General features: G+C 44.0%; 1 protein-coding gene across 4 annotated transcripts in view; it reads left to right on the top strand.

Annotated features, from left to right (window-relative positions):
• ITPR2 (inositol 1,4,5-trisphosphate receptor type 2) overlaps positions 1–21,533 on the top strand; it is a 400,740-nt gene that overhangs the window by 95,734 nt on the left and 283,473 nt on the right. For all 4 annotated transcript variants that reach the window (XM_040987441.1, XM_040987440.1, XM_040987442.1 and 1 more), the window contains 4 exons: positions 2,498–2,542; positions 12,622–12,773; positions 17,533–17,632; positions 18,400–18,560. In XM_040987441.1, coding sequence (XP_040843375.1) covers positions 2,498–2,542; positions 12,622–12,773; positions 17,533–17,632; positions 18,400–18,560 — 458 coding nt within the window. The remainder of the gene's footprint in view (positions 1–2,497; positions 2,543–12,621; positions 12,774–17,532; positions 17,633–18,399; positions 18,561–21,533) is intronic.

Here is a 21,533-nt window from a genome sequence, read left to right as displayed (position 1 = left end):
TCAGTTCTCTGTTATCATCCTTGAACAGCTGTGTTAGTCTGTTTAGTTGATTTTGCTGGACTGGGATAACCTGGGCATGCGCAGTTCTTTCTGCACCTGGGGAAACTTTAACTTTCTATTAGATTTTATAGCTTGTGTTTCACTTACTCCTTGCCTTTACAGTTCCCAAGTTGCCCATCAGCTGGCAGTCCCTTCTTCTGTTCTCCCTGACAATTGGCTTTTTTTTCAGAATTCCACTTGTGTATGAGTACATTTTTCCGCTGTCTTCAGGGACAGGTTTAAATGTCGTGTCTTCTGCATCACTCATTTTCTGTATTAGCAACTGGATTTTTTTTTTTTTGCTGCAAAAATGGACTTTTTAAGGTATGCTTTTATTTTGATTGAAATCCTCCTTGACATATGTAAATCTTTTATGATTACTTTATCATTTATATTATTGTAATTTTCGTGTTATTCTTTTAGTTGTACATGTTGCCTTTAAATAGAAGTTTTATTTACTTTTCTTGAAAACATTTCAGGAAATTACATTTTCTGTTCCCCTCCGTTCTTCCCTCTTTTCCTCCCTCGTGTCCTCAGACAGATGAGCTCCGCGCAGAGGCAGAAGTGCTGAGTGCTGTGTCCGTCGTTCTGTGGCATGGCAGTCCTCTGCCTCTGTGCCCAGCTGCAGGGCAGACAGCGGGGTTCATTTCCAGTGCGCTTCCTCGTTGGTGGATGTCATCTGAGCATCCTTCTCCTTGGCTGTCTCTGTATTGTTCTCAGACAACACGGTTCGTACAAGCAGCGTGCAGGCTTCTTTCTCTCTTCTCCCCATCTCAGAATGACTCCTGTTGTCATCAGCTTTCCCCATACTTTTGCCCGGCTTCTTTTGAGCGTCATGGACTCTGTGGTGGTAAGATGATAGCGACTGGTGGGTGGCAGGACAGTGGATGAGGTGGGCTGATTAGGCAATTTTCTGTCGTTTGACAATACCTTCTTAGTCATGGCAAAGCCCTTCCATATGATAAATTCTCAGCCCTCTATCAGTGCACAGGCACTGGGAAACACAGCAGGTGTCTTCTTGACTTTGTGGTCACTGGCTTGCAGTGAGCTCTGAGTACAGACGAGAAAAGCTGGGTTGTTCCTGCCCCTCAGCAACAACAACCTGCTTTAGGATACTTCAGATGGGAGGGGAAATGGCATTAAAAATGAATTAAGTAGGTGTATGCATTTTCTGTGAATTTTTGCAGGACTCCTCATAGAATTACTGTCAACTCTTTGGAGATTTAGAGTGCTTGTTTCATTTTGCCTTTTTTTTTTTTTTGTCAGTACATTCATTAGTATTCAGTGATACACTGGGGACAGCATTTCCTATAGCTATTAACCGAATGTCATCTTAAGAAAGACTCTTTTGCCTTCCATTTAATGTAATTCAAAATGAGATTGTAAATCTTACTCGTCACTTGACTTTTGTTCAAGTGGTTAAAGGAAAATAACCTTTAATTCTGTTGCTTTGCAAGCGGTCAGCCTGGCTATCTTGAGGTCTAACCCTCGTGGACAAAAGGCGCCGGGGTTAGGGATTCTGATCAGTTGGTGCTTGAGTCAACACTAAATACACTTTGATTTTTCTCATTAGAATGACCCCTAAACGCCATGTCCAAGCTTTTTCTTTTAAGGTGTTAGTTTCAAAGGTCAGCCTGTGTTAAGCAGCACTTTTGATACAAATTTGCTCTTTCACCTTGCTTCCTTATGTGTGTGAGTGTGTGAGTGTGTGTGTGTGTGTGTATGGCATGTCATTCAGGGCCTTGAATCATTGTTAAAACTTTCCTGTGGTCTGCTTTTAAAAACTGGTCTCTGAGTACACTGTTGAATGTGTACAATGGTGAGAGCTCTAGAACGCTTCCCCAGAGGAGATGAGATTGTCAGCTCTCACTTCAGCAAGGATGCCAGCATTACTAACCCACATCAAGACCTTCCATTTGGCATCATAAGCTCTTGTTTACTGTCACAAGGGTTTGATGTTAATTGTTTAAAAAAGACTTACTTATTTTTATTGTGAAGTCAGATATACAGAAAGGAGAGACAGAGAGGAAGATCTTCTATCCACTGATTCACTCCCCAAGTGGCTGCAACAGCTAGAGCTGAGCCATTCTGAAGCCAGGAGCCAGGAGTTTCTTCAGGGTCTTCCATATGCAGGTGCAGGGTCCCATGACCTTGGGCCGTCCCCAACTTCTTTTCCAGGCCACATGCAGGGAACTGGATGGTTAGTGGCGTCGCCAGGATTAGAACCAGCGCCCATATGGGATCCTGGCGTGTGCAAGGCAAGGATTTTAGCTGCTAGGCTGCCATGCTGGGCCCTGATACTAATGTTTTAAATTGTCCTTCTAATGAATGTTTCCTATGATAGTTTGTTTTTACATTAAAATTAATGAAGTAGTGAGGTGAATTACAGATCACTGGTTTGGTTAGTGTGCTTTTACTAGCAATTCAAATCTAGTTGTGTTTTTTTTTCTCTTCCTAGCTGAATCCTGATTATCGAGATGCCCAAAATGAAGGCAAAAACGTGGTGAGTAGAATTGTCCCCCTCCCAATCACAAACATTTGGCTTGGTGTGCTTTGTAGGAACAAATTGAAAATGTAGCAGCAAATTTAAAAACTAATGAGAGAGAGAGAGAGACACACAGAGAGAGAGATTGAGATTGGGTCTCTGGGCTGTAGATCAGAGATGAGAGGTGAGAGATGATGTGGCTTAGATTAAAGATGTCTAGTAATGGGTATCGGGGAGATTTCTGACAACATGCAGGCCATTTGATGTCAAGTAGTGAGAGTAATCAGGGTGTGAGATATGGGTGGTGTGGTCTAGTTACCAGACATGCCCAGAACTTAGGAAACAGTAGTGTAAATATGGCACAATGTTTAAATTGGACAATAAGACCACTCTTTCAGGTTGGAGTCATTTGAATTCTAACGTTGAGGAGCAGATAGAAACATCAAGAATGTAGATAACTGACTTTTTTCTGATGTTCTGGGGTGTGCAGTGGGAAAAGCATCTTGTCCTTCACTGAGCACCAGTTTTTGGAAATATTCATTCTTGTTCACCATGTTCATTACCCATTCCTGCTCATGTCCCATGAGTAAAGGATGGCTTCCTGTGAATACAACAGTGAAACATTTAGAAACTCAATATAGTTTGTTGTGATGTAGACAAAACCTCTGGATCCTGGCCTGGATTTGAACAATTTCTTTACTTCCGAAGCAGAGACTGAGAGCCGGCCAGTGCGAATGCACTCCTTGCTGGTCTCCTCTGCCCGTAGGGGAACCACTCTCCTTTGCTGAAGTCCTCCCCAGATGTCTCCAGCAGCCAGGAATGGGTCAGGCCAGAGCTGCAGGCCCTGAGCCTGAGTGGCAGGGACTCCAACACCCCAGTCAGCACCTCTGCCTCCAGGGTGTGTGCCTCAGCGGGAAGCTGGAATCAGGCGTGACCTTGGGGCTGGAACCCAGACACTCCAGGAGAGGAAGTGGACTCTCTCATGTGGCGTCCAAGCTGGTAGCCTACATGTTCACCCTTGGTGATTTTTAAGAAAGCAATTTAGGTAGTGTTATACAACACAGACACATCCTATAGCTCAATAATTTCATAGTAATATAGCAATCCCTTTTAAAATCTGCGGTATTATAACTATATCATTCTATTTGTTGCGTTCAAAGTTACAGTGAGACAAGAGAGGTATGTGATGAATGTTCAAGGTGATGATATTAATTAACTTGATTCAGTCATTCCATACTGTATACATGTATCACAAAATCACTGTGTACCCTGTAAAAAAAATGAAGACAAAACTAATTGTTAAAAAAAGTGTCCTCTATGTGTATTTGGGTCTTTGGCCTATTTTTAAATTGGATTTTGGACTTTTTTTTCTTTCCCAAGTTGTTGAGTTCCTTATAAATCCTAGAGAATGTCTCCTGGTCAGATTTATATAGTCCGGTCTGGACAAGGATTCTCCAGATGAAACCTCCAAAGCACAGGCAATGAAAGTACCATGGACAACTGAGATTACATCCAACTAAAAAGCACCTGCGCATCCAGGAAAACCGCCACAGGATAAAGAAATAGCTTAATGAGGCAGAGTATCTGCCAACTATAAATCTGACAAGGAGACATTATCTAGGATTTAAAAGGAACTCAACAACTATAGCATTTTCCTCTGTGTTTTAGTAGTTTTGTAATTGTCGGGGAAATGTAGGTCAAAATTGCAGTGACCTGACACCTCACCTAAGTTCAAATGATTAACGTTAAAAAAAAAAATGTCGGAGAGAAGGCTCTTGTGTGTTAAGCAGATGTCACTAGCAGTACTGTTCATTGCACGTGACATGGTGTGTTTGCTGCACTGTACAAGTTCCCGACTGCAGACCTCCAAGTGGAGACGTTGGACAAGGGAGAGTCCATTCTCTTCCCTCTCCGGGACCTGTACAGATCCCATCCCCAACCCCTTGCCTCTTGATGGCAAACACTGCTGAGAATGTGGAAACAGAAAGCTACCTCTGTGGCTCGGGGCTTGTCTTTATATAGACCACTCACGCCCATAGTAGAGTGTTATTCCTGTTGAAAGAACCCCTCGAGTCGACCTCCAGGCCTATAAACTGGCAAATTGGTTTCCTGTTAATGGAGTGCAACCTGCACTTCACCACAGATCTGTGTGCCTGTCACACCAAGTTCATTGTAACTGTACTAATTTTGTCTTTCCTGATTTTCCCTCTATATTGTCTATATTTCTTGTCCAGCGAATATTTCCTCTGTAATTGAGAAGTTGCCTTCCACTGTTGATGTTTCTGAGGTTAATATGTGCTGATGCTGAAATTAGGCGGCGTGTGTCAGAGCTCCCATTAGGACCCAGATTGCTGTTTATTGTGCGAAGTCTGTGTAATTACATGTCCAGCATCCCCAGGGACCCTGTAAACACTGGAATCATGTCAAGCCAAGCTGGGAACCTGACACTGACTATTTCTGTGCTTTGAAAAAAAAGTTGCATCTTCTCTACTGGTTTGCGGAAATAATGCCATCTCTGTTGGTGTCACCGTGTTTATGGGCAGTATGAACTGGATTTTGAGGGCACTGGAGTCTTTTTGGTTGTGCTGGGGTTTTCAGGACTTTGGTAAGCCTGAGGTTGGAAAGAAAGGCAGCATTGTGTTGTGAGGGTGAAGGAAGTTCTGCTGTGGGATGCTTAGCAGCACCTGTGGCCTCTACTGGCTGGGCCCGGCAGCTGTACTCCACACCCCCCACTGTAGCAATTGAAATTGTGTCCCAAAGTTGTGCAGGAACCCTGGGCCCAACCTTCCCCACTGAGTGCTGTTCTGTGTGCCTTAACATACACAAGTGGGTATGTTCCAGAAGCCAGGATAACTCTGACATAATTTTGAAAATTCTAATGTGTGTGGGGCTGGCACAATGGCTCAACTGACTCATCCTCCACCTTCAAACACCAATATGGTGCCAGTTCATGTCCTGGCTGCTCTAATTCCTTTCTAACTCCCTTCCTGTGGCCTGAGAAAACAGCAGAGGACAGCCCAAAGCCTTGGTACCCTGTATCTACGTGGGAGACCCGGGAGAAGCTCTTGGCTTCTGGCTTCAGATTGGCTCAGCTCGGGCTATTGTGGCCATCTGGGGAGTTAATCAGAGAGTGAAAGATCTTTCTCTCTGTCTCTCTTTCTCTCTGTAAATCTGACTTTCCAAGGAAAATAAATAAATCTTAGAAGAAAATTCTATTGTGTTGCATTTCATGAGCAGGGCAGTTTACCAGATTATGAAAGAATCCTTTTCTCCCACCCCTCCCCTAAGTTTCCTTGAGTTTTCTTGTATATTCATCACCAGTAAGGTGACAGCGGAAATAAAGAAAAAAAGGGAAACGAATAACAAATTTGTAAGGGAACCTTGGCAAGGCATAGAGCGCTTGCCGCATAGAACACCAAGCCCTGTGTGTGGTGGTTATGTAAGGCAGCCACGGCAGCCGCGGAGGGTGGGAGAGCTGGAGGCGGCAGGGCTCTGGCTGGGCTCTGGCTGGGCTCTGGCTGGGCTCTGGCTGGGCTCTGGCTGGGCTGTCGCTGGGCTCTGGCTGGGCTCTGGCTGGGCTGTCGCTGGGCTGTCACTGGGCTCTGGCTGGGCTCTGGCTGGGCTCTGGCTGGGCTGTCGCTGGGCTGTCGCTGGGCTCTGGCTGGGCTCTGGCTGGGCTGTCGCTGGGCTGTCGCTGGGCTCTGGCTGGGCTGTCGCTGGGCTGTCGCTGGGCCGTCGCTGGGCCGTCGCTGGGCTCCAGTGGGAAGTGGCCCTGGAGATGCATACCTCGCTTCTCCCACCACCGAACGGCAGGGTGCTGTCTCTGCCACCTGGTGACTCACCATGAGTCACGGAGAAGGTGTCCAGGGACCCCACTGCTGTGCAGCCACCCCCAGGCCCCCCTGGCTAGCCAGAAACTTGGAGAAGCCTGGGTGTGACGGGGCTGACTTCTCCTAAGGAGAGGTCCTCCTTGGGGAACCCAAGGGCTGGGTGCCCTTCATGCCAAGGGAGAAGTGCTGCTTTGTGATGGGAGCTCACCGTGCTAGGCTGGCAGCGGGGGACCCTGCGCCACCCTCGGTGGGACGTGCTGTGGAGAGTCCCAGGATGCTGCCTGTGACACGTGTTGAAGCTCTGCAGGTCTGTAGTCTGTTTCCGAAATGCAGGAGGCCTTTGTGTTTCTGTAAATGCTTTGCAAGCAGTCAGTGTCCGGTGCCCTTTTTTTGTTTGTTTGTTCCCTTACTTTGAAAATCAGTGTGGGTTTACCTGAGCGTGTCTTCTAAAAGTTCATGCAGAATGCATACTATGAAAAACACTAGGCATGGATTTTGAAAATTCCCTTCATCCCTGTGCACCAGTCTTTTAATTCCATTTGTTCATATGCCTTTTGAATCTTCAGCATAGGATTTTGAACAGATTTGTCTTCATGTTACGAGGATACACCATTGATTGTCTTTGGTGTTGAATCTCAATTCAGGCATTGAAAGCTGTAGATTTATAATTCATTACTCAGATTTACTAGCTGATTCTGAAAAAACTGGTTTGAAATTTGCCAACGAATTTGTTGAAGAAATTAGCAGAGAGGGGCCCGGTGCGGTAGCCTAGTGGCTGATGTCCTCGACTTGCATGCGCCGGGATCCCATATGGGCTCCATTTCTAATCTCAGCAGCCCCACTTCCCATCCAGCTCCCTGCTTGTGGCCTGGGAAAGAAGTTGAGGACAGCCCAAAACCTTGGGATGCTGCACCCATATGGGAGACCCTGAAGAAGCTCCTGGCTCCTGGCTTCAGATTGGCTCAGCTCCAGCTGTTGCAGCCACCTGGGGAATGAATCAACAGATGGAAGATCTTCCTCTCTGTCTCTCCTCATCTCTGTATATCTGACTTTCCAATAAAAATTTAAAAAGCTTAAAAAAAGATAGAAATTAGCAGAGAGCAAGGTATTAAAAGCTGCTTAAGACCGTGTGAGCACTTTTAAAAACTTCTAGACATGTTAGAACTCTTGCACAAAAACAGTTGTTATGTCTAAGGGAAGGGACTTTTCTGCCCATTAAAACTATTTTCCAAATACCTCAGCGACCTATGTAAGGATGGACAGATGCATCCCACAGACTCTGTGTGATTAAAATAAAGCCATGGACCCTAATTACCGACTTAGAGTGACCTCTTTGAATTAATCCCAATTAATGAGGTTTTTTTTTTTTTTTTTTTAAAATTTGGCAAAGATTCTTCTGGTAGTGTAAGCCTGCCTGCTCGTGTAGGTGAGCCAGGACCGAGGAGGGCAGGCCACAATGGCAGTCTGCAGGAGTGTGGGTCTGGCCTCGTCTTGTGTGACTGGACAATTCGTTTCAGTTTCTATGCTGAAAGCACAGAGAATGCAGGACTGACTGCTACACACGCCACAACTGCCAGATTTCAGTTTTAACTTTCTTTTTTTTTTTTTTTTTTAAAGATTTATTTTATTTTTATTGGAAAGGCGGATATACAGAGAGGAGAGACAGAGAGGAAGATCTTCCGTCCGATGATTCACTCCCCAAGTGAGCGCAACGGCCGATGCTATGCCGAACCAAAGCCAGGAGCCTCTTCTGGGTCTCCCACGCGGGTGCAGGGTCCCAAAGCTTTGGGCCGTCCTCGACTGCTTTCCCAGGCCACAGGCAGGGAGCTGGATGGGAAGTGGAGCAGCCGGGATTAGAACCGGCGCCCATATGGGATCCCGGGCGTGCAAGGCGAGGACCTTAACCACTGCGCCACACCGCTGGGCCCAGTTTTGACTTTCATTGTTAAAATATCTAAATAAATGGTATCAATTAGTACATTTTCCTTAAAGGCAAACTTAAACGAAGCTCCATTATATTTAGAATATTGATGTGCGGGAACCTGAGGAAATTGGATGACACACGTCCCTTTTGAGAATATGGTGTATTCTGATATTCTCATGCATCTGTGCTGGGCCGTGGTGAGAGAAGCTGCCGGGTTCTGCTCACTAACTCTGCCTTTGTGTAGGATACATGCTGATCTTCTGCTGATGAGACGTTTCTTGGGGCTGGCATGGGGTGCAGTGGTGACGTCCTCTGAGTGATTCTACATGCAGTGCCTGGTTTCAGTCCTGACTGCCCGATTCTGAGCCTCCATCCTGCTAATATGCCTTCCTGGAGGCAGAGGATGACAGCTCGTGTGCTTGAATTGCCATCGCCCATGTGGGACACTGAGTAGAGTTCAAGGCTCAAGGCTCAGTCCTAGCTATCGTGGGAATTTGGGGAGTGAGCCAGAAGGGTGGAAGATTGCTTTTTTTTCTGTCTCCTTTTCTTCTTCTTCTTCTTCTTCTTTTTTTTTTAGTAAAATGAAGATAAATAAGTAATGAAGTTTAATAAGGAAATATTTTCTTTAAACTTTGGTATAATTGATTTTATACAATTTTCATTAGAATTGTATTTTAATTGTTCCTTTCCAGTATTCCAATGAAGCCACTGTTGCATGAATCCCATTGCCTACATATTCATAAAATTGTTTGGGGTATTTGTACAACAGAAAAATCTTTGCTCAGTTTCTGTCTTCTTCCAGTAGGATGCAGTCTGCTCTTATAGGTTCCAAATCCAGGAACCTGGAACTCCAAAATAGGTTCTACATCTGGATGGTAGGGAGCCAGGCAGTTGAACTGTGTTCCCACCGCCTTCTCAGGCGCCTTAGCACAGCAAAATGATAACAACAGTTGCTTACATGGTTACTTTTTTTTATGTATGCCAAATGTACCTAAGATCTATCCACAACAACTTCCCAGTACACAACACAGTGTTTTACATCAGAGTGTTTATTCTATACTTTAGCTGTCTATACGTACTAATTCAACATGATTGTAACTTTCCTCCCTTTCATCTCTCCCCTTCCCTGGTAATAACATTCTATGCTGTCCCTTCCCTTCTCATCCCATCTCATCCTATCCCGTCCTGTCCCATCCCATCATCTGCTGTTAGCTCCCAGAAAGACCATGAGGGCTGCGACTGAGCCAGGTCAAAGCCAGGAGCCTCATTCAGATCTCCTGTGTGGGTGCAGGGGTGCAAGAACTTGGACTGTCTTTCATTGCTTTCCAGGTTCGTTAGCAGGGATTTGGATTGGAAGTGGAGCAGTGAACTTGAAAGAGAACAGGCACCTGTATTGGATGTTTGAGTTGCAGATAGCAGCTTAAGCCTACTATTCCACATCACCGCTTGGCTGTGGCATTTTATAAATGATTTGTAGAGTTATTCTTTCGTGCCCATATTGTTGGATGTTTTCATCACCGAAGGTTGTTGAAGCTGTTGCAGGCTTTGTTTGTATGTGTTGAGATGGTCCTGTGTTGTTCATCACTGGTGTGGTGTATCACATTGTTTGTTTTGCATATGTTTAAACCAACGCTGCATCCAAGGGTTAAATTTGACTGATCATTATGTGAAACTTTTTGATGTGTTGTTGAATTCAATGTGCTGATATTTTATTGAGGAGTTTTACAGGCATGCTTATCAAAGATACTATAGTTTTTGTGTGATGTCTTTGCCTTTGATATTAGGATAAAACTGGTCTCATGAAATAAACTTGGTAGCTTTCTCTCTACTTCTGTTTTCTTTGACTGTTTGGTAGAATTCAGCTGTGAAACCATCTGTCCCTGGGCTTTTTTTGGCATCTTGCTTTCTTTTATAAAAACAAACAACATCATGTTCAGCAGTAGGCATTGCAAAAGTGCAGACAAACAGGCAAAAGTGTCGGCTTGGTTGTGTGTATCTTTGCCAGGTTGTCAGCTGATGGTTTTCTGGGAGCTTCTTGATTATCACAGTCTCTCTATAGTATATTTAGTTTAGAGTAAGGACTGGTAATCAGCTGGAGCAGGATTTAATTTTCAGCTGGATCATATTATAATTATGTGAACCTGACCCCTAGAGCATTGGTTTGCTCTTCTGCAAAATGGAATAATGATATCTAAATAGCAGTACTCAGTCCTCAAAATTTGACATATTTTAGATATTTTCTCTTGCCAATTAGAACAACTTGCAGAATAGGCGAGCTTTCTTACACGTTCCTGATTTTCTGTTAGTGCCTTGAATCGTTTCCTTTTCTGCTTTTCTTCCTGGCTTCCCATTCCTGCCCATTCCCTTTCCTTGAGGATCTTCCAACCCAGAAATGCAGGAAATGAACAAGGCTGTACAAATGCAGTCCGAATTTCTAAAGTAAACCAGAATATCTTCAAGACCCACGGCATACATTCCAGAGCACAGAATTTTTCCTTGTTTAGGTGCTGGGGGGATTTTTCTGGGAAGAAGCTTCAGCTCACAGGAGATTGCTGTACACTCCCCAGTTTGAGATCCCATGAGTCTTGCCTGTTTGGCAGTTCACTTAGCTGTCTGCCTTGACTCATCTGACAGTTTCTTCTTGGTGTAGGGTTAAAGACATTTACATTTTCTTCCTGCGGGGCAAGCGGTTGTTTTACCCCCTCATACATTTTATCTTGAATCTTAGATTTCTATGTCTACAATGCGGATCATTATGGAAGTGAATTTTATGACTGAAGAGAATTTTTTTTTTTCTTCTGGAATGAAGAAATTTCGTCATGAATTCATGACTGCTCTTTCAGGAGACTTGTTCACGGTTTAAGGACTCGAGGCCAAACTCCAACTTTGGTTAGCTTCCAGTTGAATTATTCAGTTGATTATTCCCTCCCTTCTTCCCTCCCCTTCACTTCCTTCCTCTCCTTCCCTCACTAGTCACACCGTCTCCCATAGGTAATGCGTTTATTGTTTTATGAAAATTAGGAAGCTCACCTTCCTTGCCTAGAGAGTTAGAAGATAAATGAGAACAGCCAGGACCCTGGCTTTGTGTGAAGTCTGTGTAAATTCAAATGTTTCTGCCTTGTCTCCTTTCCCACACACCTGCGCTGCCTCATACCAGATAGTATGTTATCCCTGCCTTTTTCTGATCAGTAAACAGCATGCATGTTTACTGATGAGAACCCAGTCAAGGAAGACCACTTGGAGAGAGTTTGCTGAAATCTACACTTTGGTCTTTGCCAGAGACCTTTAACGCAAAACTGGCAGAAGCTATCAGGTGCTGCTACGCCATGAGGACTCAAGTAGATCAAAACCCTCCTCCAGTGTGGGAACCGTGTCTGTTTCCTTTATCCAGTCACAGTTCAGTAGTGCTACCAAAGTGAACACCATTTACAGATGTGATCAGAAACAAAGCCACAGGAGTTTTCTATCCACGTGTAGTGGTATTCACAGTCATGGGCTTGGGTGGGCTTCTGAATGGCTACTTTGATCAGATATAGTGGCTCATTACAGCAATCATTTCATAAATGCTTATTGATGGACAAACGTTGGGAGCCTCCTATTCCTCTCATTTACATTCGTTCACTTTCCTGTGATGGTGCAGTGGCCTTTTTGATAACTGTGTGCAAATAACTATCTACCTAATCCCCAAGGTTATATTGCATTTGCTTTGTTAATTTGGTTTGCTGTGCTTCTGTTTCTTGTATAGTCACTGGGCTTAGGGAAGTTCATTAAAGGGTAGGATATGCTGGAAATACTAACCAAATCTCACATCCTTGTGAAGACCCCTGTGTGTGAAGTCCTCTCTTGATTTTATTTTTTATGCAATTGTTCTATGGTCTTGGGGCTGAGGGGATATCAGCTGAATGGAAATGTTGCTGCTGTCTTTTTCTCCTCAGGTTAATGTGCAAATTGTGGCTGGTGAGTTAGGTATGAACGCTCCTCCTCTGACATACTTAGTCTTTCCTGGATGAAGTCCAGATAATTGAGCGCTCTGTTTCTTCTCTGTGTGTATTTTACATGTGCATGGTCAAGATTATATTTTGCAAATAGATTAGAGGGAACACAGGAAGAACTGTAACTGTTGTGACAATTAACGCTTCAGTGGTGAACCCGGGCACAGCCTTCCACCGGGGACAGGTGTGACTTTTCAAGGCTGCCCAGCCTGGGCTGCTGCTGTGGAGGGACATGGAATAGGCTCTCTGTAACCTGAGAAGGGGATGCATGCTGAAAGCGTATCCTTTGTTTCTCTGGGGAAGTGTGTTACAACTCCTAATAGGAGTGAATAACCTGTGTCCTCTCTGCAGAGAGATGGAGACCTACCGGCCTCTAAGAAGAAGCGTCAGGCGGGGGAGAAGATCATGTACAGCCTGGTCTCCGTCCCGCATGGCAACGACATCGCGTCCCTTTTCGAGCTGGACGCCACAACTCTGCAGAGAGCTGACTGCCTGGTTCCAAGGTAATTGAAGAGATGTTCCTTTGAATAGTTTTGCCAACAGGTAAGAAATGAACATAATATGATTTTTGAATCAGCAGATGAGAAATGAACATCATAATGGTAATATAATTTTCGTGATATCAAGGAAGCAAGGTGAAATTAAGATGAATAAAGCCTCTTGAGAGTAGATTCACGTTGTTTATTTTATTCTTAATTAGAGAGAAATTCTGAAAAATTCATTTGAATTTGTTATTCCTATAACTTGTTAAGACCTTTGGTTACTAAACTGGGAAATAATCTAAAAGCATTTCTGTTAATATATTTATCATTTATTTTTCTGTGTCAAATTCCCCATTGTGTTGACTCATTAATCCATTTATTCACTTATTTAGTCAACAAATATTTATTCAACATTGGATACATTCCAGGTTTTGCCTTTGGCATTGGCAAGACAGCCTTGAACAACCTTGTTGTATTGTTACATGGAGGTGGGGGTGACAGGCAGCATGCCGACCAGCAAGCATAAAATAGAAGGTCAGGTGATGGAAATGTCTGGAAGAAAGAGTTGTAGGATGTAGAGTTCTATGAGGTAAGAGTCGTAAGAAATTGTTGGAGAGAAGATCTGAATGAATTGAAGGACCGAGTCTTGATATTCTCCAGATTTTTTTTCCAGTATTTGTTTTATATTTTATTGGAAAGTCAGATTCACAGAAAGAAGGAGAGGCAGTAAGATCTGTTCAGCTGGTTCACTCACCAAGTTGTTATAAAAGCAGCTGAGCTGACCTGAAGCCATGAGCCAGGAGCCCTCTCTGGGTCTTCTACATGGGTGCAGGGTCGCCTTGGGACATCTTCTACTGCTTTCCCAGGCCACAAGCAGGGAGCTGGAAGGGAAGTGGAACAATTGGAATATGAACTGGATCCCACAAGGGATCCTGGCAGATGCAAGGTGAGGATTTAGCCACTGGGCTATCGTGCTGGGCCCTCTCCAGATATTTTTAAGTCCAGTATAGTTGTACCTGAGGGAGTGACTGAGGATCTTGGAAGACAAAGCTTAAAGTGAGTTTCTTGTATTCTTTGACTTGAAATTGGCTATATAAACTGGTTTAAAGTGTTATTCCATTTGTTGGAGATGTGAAGAGAAAGAGGAGAGGGAAGGAAAAACCACCCCTGTCTGCTAATTCACTGTCCAAATGCCCACAATAACCAGGCTGGGCCAGGTTGAAACTGGGATCCGAGAATGCAATATGGAGCCCTTAGGTGCAATATGGAGTTTCCAACAGGAAGCTTGCAACTGGGAGCAGAGTCAGAAATTAAACTCAGTCTGAAATGAGACATGGGTGTCCCACAGGCACCACATGTGCAGCTCCAAATTCAACTCTGTTAGTTCTGAGCTCTTGACCTACAGCTGTCCACTTCCTGGCAGTGGCACTGTGGTGGTCTCTGTAATACGTTCTGAATCTTGTCGTGTGGTTGAAGTGGAGTGCCATGGTTCCAAATATTGGCTTTGAGGGAGCAATGTTGTACCTGGCTTTGGGCAGATGGCCGTGGTCAGTTTCTATTCAAAGATCCAGATATGGTTGTATAGCTCCCTCTTGAGGGGGTGTAAGAAATTCTTGTATCAACATTGTCAAGAAATACCTGCAGTGGCGCTTCCTGGGTATTAGCTTGCCGTATTCACTCAGAAGAAATGCTGTTGAGCCCTGGCCTGATCCGAGGGCCCTTCTCATGCGTTTCCTTTTTCTGTAATGTGATCCTGGAAAGAGATCTCTCAATGAGGTTTGATGCGACCCATGTCTCTGGCCTTCTCTTTCAAATACTGAGATCTCAATCAATCCTTTACCATGCTGTTATCGGTTTTAGAAATGAGCTAGCAAAAATGAAATGATGATTGTCAGTGTAAGGTGTGTAGACCCATGACGAAGCTTACTGTGGAACTGTTAAATCATTACTGGTCACAGCTGTTGGTACTTCTCAGTGTAACATGGGATTTTGCATTAATAAGTAGTCATTTGTCATTCTTGGCATGAAAGCTTAGATCCGTTGATAGATGATGACTGTTCCAACACAGCTTGAGCTATGTGCTGAGCGCAGTGTCAGGTTCCTTCTAAATGATCTCTTGTAGCCCTGGAAGTGACTCTTCCACGCCACAATCCGGAGGCTGAGTCAGCACAGTACCTCTCTCGATGCTGTGGAGTCGCATGTTCAAGTGGAGCTGGGTTCTCTGCATGTGATGGCCATGTATGGAATCAGCTTCGGGAGTGGGATGCAGGCTTTGCTTTTTAACAAAGTATTGTCTGTGGAATCCAGTGTTAAGCTCTGTGGGACAGTGCTTCCTTCGTTGTGTGCTGGATCCTCTGGGGCTCTGACACTTGGTCAGGGGCAGAAGCATTCCTCACAAGCTCTCAGATGGTGTCAGTGCTGCTGGTCTGTGGACTAGACCTTAGGTTTTAGAGGTTTGAAGTGGTAGTTCCTGTCATTTTCTGTAGGTAGGAGGTCTTGGGAATTTTTATTTTTACTAGTTAACTAATATTAAAGATTTATTTTACAGAGGTACAGAGAGGTAGGGAGGGAGAGAGGGGGAAGGAGAGAAAGAGAGAGAAAGAGGTTTTCCATCGATTGGTAGACTCCTCAAATGGCAGCCAATAGCCAAGGCTGAGCCAGGCTGAAGCCAAAAACCAAGAGATGCATCTGAATCTGCCACATGGGTGGCTGGGCCCCAAGCCCTTGGGCCATCCCCTCGCTGTTTTTCCTAGGCATATTGGCAGGGAGTTGAATTGGTGCTGGAGCAACCAACACATGAGCCTGTAAGGCAGTGTATTAACTCACTGTGCTACAACTCCAGCACTTTCTGGAAATTTAAAAAAGTTATGATGTTTGGCTCCTACTCTCAACTTGGGTAGTGGTGTTGTGTCAGCTTCCCAGGTGGCAAGCAGCCAAGTTTGAGAACCTCTGATAGAAAATGTCAGTCTAGTAGTCCTGTGTTACATTACCATAGTGGGATTTGAGCCCAAAATGTGTGGATTTTAAGTCTGGACTCTTAACTACTGCCCTACAATATTACAGAATCCCAATAGTCAAATCGCACCAGGGTTTGAGCGACAGCAGACTTCTGTGGCCTGTGTCCTGAACAGTTGCTCATTTCTCAAATCCTGGCAATTGGTCAGTTATTACACCAGAGCATGATTTGTTTGCTTTGGCACCCAAGAGCATATATTGACTCACTAGTATGTGCTGAACAAATGTATGAGTAAACTAGGAGAAATAGCCACTGAGCCAGTGAGTGATGGCTTTGCTTTCTGGATGGCTGCAGTGCAGTGGGGAGGCATCTGTGTGCAAACAGCGCCTCCTGCACAGTTCAGCGTGGAAGGCAGTAAGTGGACAAGTGGAAGCATGTTGGGATCTGACTATTTGGATAATTGGGGCGTTTTCTGCTTTAGAGTTTAGAGACTTAGATTCTATCTTATCCCCTTTTACAGATGAGAGGAGACATGTTGTTTAATGATTGTTTTCCTTAGACCCCATGCATTTGGTTTAATTTTCTGCTGTCGACCAGGCTGCTTTGCACCTTATGTAGTACAGCGTTGTCATTGAGTATTTATTGTTTTATCCTGAACTCTTGAGCTCTTGAAAGACAGAGGCATTCTACACACGTTTGTCAGAGAAATGACATTAATAAAGGCTTCACAGAAACGCTGGTGTTTCGGTTGGGTTGAGTCCTCTGTGTCCTTTCTCAAGCACTTTGTCCCACTTCATGCATGGTCAGATTTGGCATCTGCAGTAACTGCATTCAGCAAGCATGGGTTCCCCTTGCTTGTAGGGGATGTGCAAGCCATGGTTTCTTGGCATTTCTGTCCATCTGTCAGTACATTACCTTGGTTTATGCATTTCTGTTTGAAGATACCTTAGTAAGTAGTGTTAATTTGTTATCATTGAACTTGGGGTTATACCTGAAAGATGCTTATCTAGCCTAAATAATTTCACTATAAGACCCATCACAACCTTCTTGTGTCTGCAAACAGTAGATAGCACTTCAGTGCTATGTTTATGGGCCATCCTGACCATCACAATTGCCATGAAAATGCACACGAATGGGAGAAACAAGGTGACAGGTGTTACTGCATTTGGAAAGCTCAGTGGAAAGGCAGCATGTCACTGTGTTTGGCCTCTGCCTGGAAACGTACCTCTGGGGCCACTCTTTTCACCCACTTCGTGGGTGTCCTTGGATGACCACTGGAGTTGCTCGAGAATTGGTCTTGGGAATATCAACACACTGTAGTCAGCAGGAGAACTGACAAGCCTGAACTCATGAATAATGAGGATTGACTATAGGTACTGTAGATTCAGAAAGTTAAAGTACAAGCTGGATAGTGTCAGGGAGCGATTTTAGCTGAGTTGGTCCTTCTGTCGGTGCTCTGACTTGATCCCGTGTCTCAATTGCCGGGAGAACCTGTTGAACCTCCCCACTTGGGTTCCATCCTGAATTTGTGAATCTGTGCTCCGCGATGGGGGGATTCAGTGCCTTTCTAAGGTATTCGCAGGTAACGCTGCCTTTGCTGGTCCAGGAGCCCCGGTTGACCTAGGTAATACTGCATTTTTTTTTTAAATACTGCATGCTTGGAAACAGTATATAACTCAGCATTTTCCCTTAAATCAGATAGGTCTTGAGCTGGCACCTAGGCTAATGTATACTTAACAATTGTCTCAGGCATGAAACTGTTATTAAGTCATTATGTAAGTACATTCAATTTTTATAATCAGGTACTCCATGTTTTGCTTTTAGGAACTCATATGTTCGGTTAAGGCATCTGTGCACCAACACATGGGTGACCAGTACTAGTATTCCCATAGACACAGATGAAGAGAGGCCTGTTATGTTGAAGGTAAGTGTTGCTAAGGATGCTGTTGTTTTCACCTCAGTGCTGTGGGTATTGAGGTTAAGGTCAAGTGTGAATCTGAAACCAAGGGTAAGAGTGAAAGGGATGGCACTTCCAGGGCTGCTGTGGGAACAGGGTTCGAAACGAGCATGGAGAGCCACTGTGTCCTTACCACCTGCCCTAGTGGGTGACACACGTGGACATCCTTTGCTTGCATTATCTGGTCTTACCGGGTCATTCGTGAGATGTACTGATCCTTATGCTTGTTTTAAGAAAACGTGATTGACTTTTTGGAAATGTACCTATGGAACTCACAGAATTTCTTCTATTTATGTTAATAAAAATGCAAAAAATAGAAAAAACATCCAAAGAGGGAAGAAAAGTGAAAAGATTGTACAAGCCTGTGTATACCCATGAAACTACTGAAAAGCGTGTTTACTAAGCAGTAAATTCACAAGCTAAGCTCTACAAAACTGACCCCCACACACCTAACCTTTTTTTAAAATTTATTTATTTATTTGAAATTTTTTGGGATTCTCCCTACCCCTTTCCCAACCCTCCCCCCATGGTGGGCTCCTCCCCGCTGTTGTGTAACCGCAGTTCAAGTTTAGTTGAGATTCCTTCATTGCAAGCATACACCAGGCATAGAGTCCAGCATCTCATTGCCTGGTCAAGTCCAGCAGCTTCTTGGGGAGATCCTCCCCGGTCCGAAGGCAGAGCCAACAGAGTAAAATCAACACGCACCTAATCTTAATGGAAAACATCCCTTTCAGATTGGAACCTGCCAAACAAAAGAAGATAAAGAAGCTTTTGCCATCGTGTCTGTCCCACTGTCTGAGGTCCGAGACTTGGACTTCGCCAATGATGCCAATAAAGTGTTAGCAACCACAGTGAAGAAGCTGGAGACCGGCACGATCACGCAGAATGAGAGAAGGTCAGTGATGTGTAAATATCAGTGCTCAGTAGTCCTGAGCCAGTTCTCAGTTCCTGCAACAAGCCCTACATGAGTGCATGACTCAGGGGAGGTATTTAGAATGTTCTTAGCAGTATACCTGCTCTGGGATGAGGCGGGACGTTGTTTCTGTTTCTTCATTGTTGGTAAGTGAGAACGGTAAAGTTAGAATCTACTGGAGCGAATAAAGACATCTCTCATCTGCCATAGTTACTGCTTTTTTTCTGCTTTGCGGTAAGAACAGCTAGAATTTATTCAGTTAGTAAGAATTTTAGCACACCATTATTGACCATACAGTCTCCTGGTTTTACATTGGATGCGTGGACTTATTCATCCAATGTATGTTAATTTGTTCCAACATAGTAATTGTTTCGGCTGAACATGTATCCTAGACCATGTTTTCAATATGCACAGTTCATTACTGCAGCACTTTGTATATCCAACATATGAATTCATATATATTTTCATTTAAATGTACACGTATATACATGTATACAGAAATGTACATTTAATAAATAAAATTAGGGGGCCCATGTTGTGATACTGTGAACTGAACTGCCACCTGCAATGTCAGTCACCCATATTAGAGCGCCAGTTCAAACTCTAGATGCTCTGCTTCTGCCCTGGCTCTCTGGTAACGCACCCCAGAAGTCAGAGGAAGATGGCCTAAGTGTCCGGGGCCCTGCCTCCCGTGTGGAATATTTAGATGGAATTCTGGGCTCCTGGCTTCAGCTGTGCTAGTCGCAGCTCCTGGGGGCAATTTGAAAAATAAAACAATGGCTAGAAGATTTCTCTGTCTCTGTATGTGTGTGTGCCTCCTGTCACCTTCATTTTCAAATACATAAATCTTAAGACAAATAAAAATAAGTAAAAAAAATAAAATCCAGTGGAATATTTCATTTTCCCTATTTTTTTGGTTGGCTCAAAATGGTCTTTCCTTCTCTTAATGCCCTCTGTTGCACCTGATTTGGAATTTGGTTGTAGAGTTCTAAGAGTCCTTAAGAAGTTTTATGCTTTCCTATACGGCTTATTCTAGACTCATTTCTCCTCTCTAGTTTCACAAAGCAATCATACACGAAATTCCAGAAAAGAATCTGAATGGGGCTCTTTGCCCTGACAAGTCTTTCTGCGACACTCAAAATTTGGTTCTTAAGCTTTGCTTCTGGATGTGAGAATGAGAGTGATACTGAATGATAGCAGTGACGGCATCCAACCTGGTGTCAGGTGCTGTGAGAGGCACTGTTGGTGTGTTTCACCTAATCCTTCAGTTAGCCCCACGACAGGCATTTGTATTTCACGTAAAGGAACATGAAGGGACTGAGCCACAGGTTCCAGCTGTGGGTACCCTTTTACATTTAAAGATTATAATAAATATTAAAAAAAATTAGACCAACTGATAACAGTGCTTAAGAAGTATGCTTGCTATATTATTACCAGTAAAGTTCAAAACCAAGCAGCAATAAGCTTTTTGGGGCATATTTAAGCATTTGGAAGAACTGCAAAGCAATGCAAGGAAACCATTGTCACACAAATCCAAGTGATGTTTCCTCTAAGATGCTAGGGTTGGACTTTGGATTGGTGAAGGGCTTGATGCATTCTTATGTTGTGTTTCCTGTTGTTGCCATAGCTCGTGGGATGCACTTTTTCCAAGTTTGGTAGTGAAGCTTACCTGAGTTTGCTTCAAAAACTCATGGAAGAAGTTGGTGTTGTAGCATTGTGGGTTAAGCCACCGCCTGTGATGGCATCTTATGTGAAAGCACTGATTCAAATCCTGGCTAATCCGTTGTGGTTTACCTCTTTGCTCGGGTGTCAGGGAAGGCGGTGGAGGGTCACCCAAGTAGGGGGCCACTGCAAACCACTTTGGGCATCCAGATGGCGTTCTGAACCAGACATGGCCATTGCAGGAGCTAACCAGTGGGTGGAAGATGTCTATCTCTCCCTCTCTTTCGGTTACTCTTCCTTTCAGGTAAATAATAATAAGTGAATCCGCATTTTTAAAAGGCATGTGGAAAATGGAATTGAAAGATATTAGTATAGAAATTATTTTGAAATCTGGGTTTTTTTTTCCTATGGTGCACATTTTCTATGCACTTTTTAATGATTCCTCTGTAAGCATGGTTTTCAAAATTATTTTGCACCAAAATAGGCTTACCTAGTAATTCCATTTTCCATCAATTTTTAAAATTCACACACACACATACACACACATTCAGCACATGGTGGATATGGCTTGGCACAGTAACCTAATGGCCAATGACCTCACCTTGCATGCACCAGGATCCCATATGGGCACCAGTTCTAACCCTGGTGGCTCCACTTCCCATCCAGCTCCCTGCTTGTGACCTGGGGAAATGCCTTGGGACCCTGTATGTGCATGGGAGACCTGGGAGAGGTTCCTGGCTCCTAATTTCTGATTGGTTCAGCTCCAGTTGTTGTGGCCGCTTGCGGAGTGAATCATTGAATGAAAGAGCTTCTTCTCTGTCTCTCCTCCTCTCTATCTGACTTTGCAATAAAAATAAATCTTTTTTAAAAAAATGGTTAGATATGTGTCATAATACAAAGAAACAGAAATTCTACCTTGCTTCCCTGGACCACTATTGATTAAAAGACAAAGCAAAACAAAAACAGAATACACACAGAGATGCATGACCAAATGGAGTAGCTGCTTCTCACCTTTGTTTTTGTCCTTATGTCCTGTTTTATCCCTGGCAAACCTGCACACACGTGGCTGCTGTGTGTTCTCTCATCCCTCCAGCCTTGTTGGGAGAAATGAATAGAACTCCGAAGCTGCAACAGCTGCCCCACTTCCCTGATGTACAGATACTGGCCCTGCAGGGCCAAATCGCAACACGAAGTACATTCTGACGTGCAGGAAGGAGTGCTTTTTTTTTTCCCCCTTAAGTCTGTTAATGCATCTTGGTGAGTTCCTTTTTCTGTACAGCAGTAAGTACAGCA

This window comes from Ochotona curzoniae, unplaced genomic scaffold, assembly GCF_017591425.1.
Source record: "Ochotona curzoniae isolate NIBS_2020 unplaced genomic scaffold, NIBS_Ocur_1.0 contig_4645, whole genome shotgun sequence".
NCBI lineage: Eukaryota > Metazoa > Chordata > Mammalia > Lagomorpha > Ochotonidae > Ochotona > Ochotona curzoniae.
This window is presented reverse-complemented; position numbering and strand designations above follow the sequence as displayed.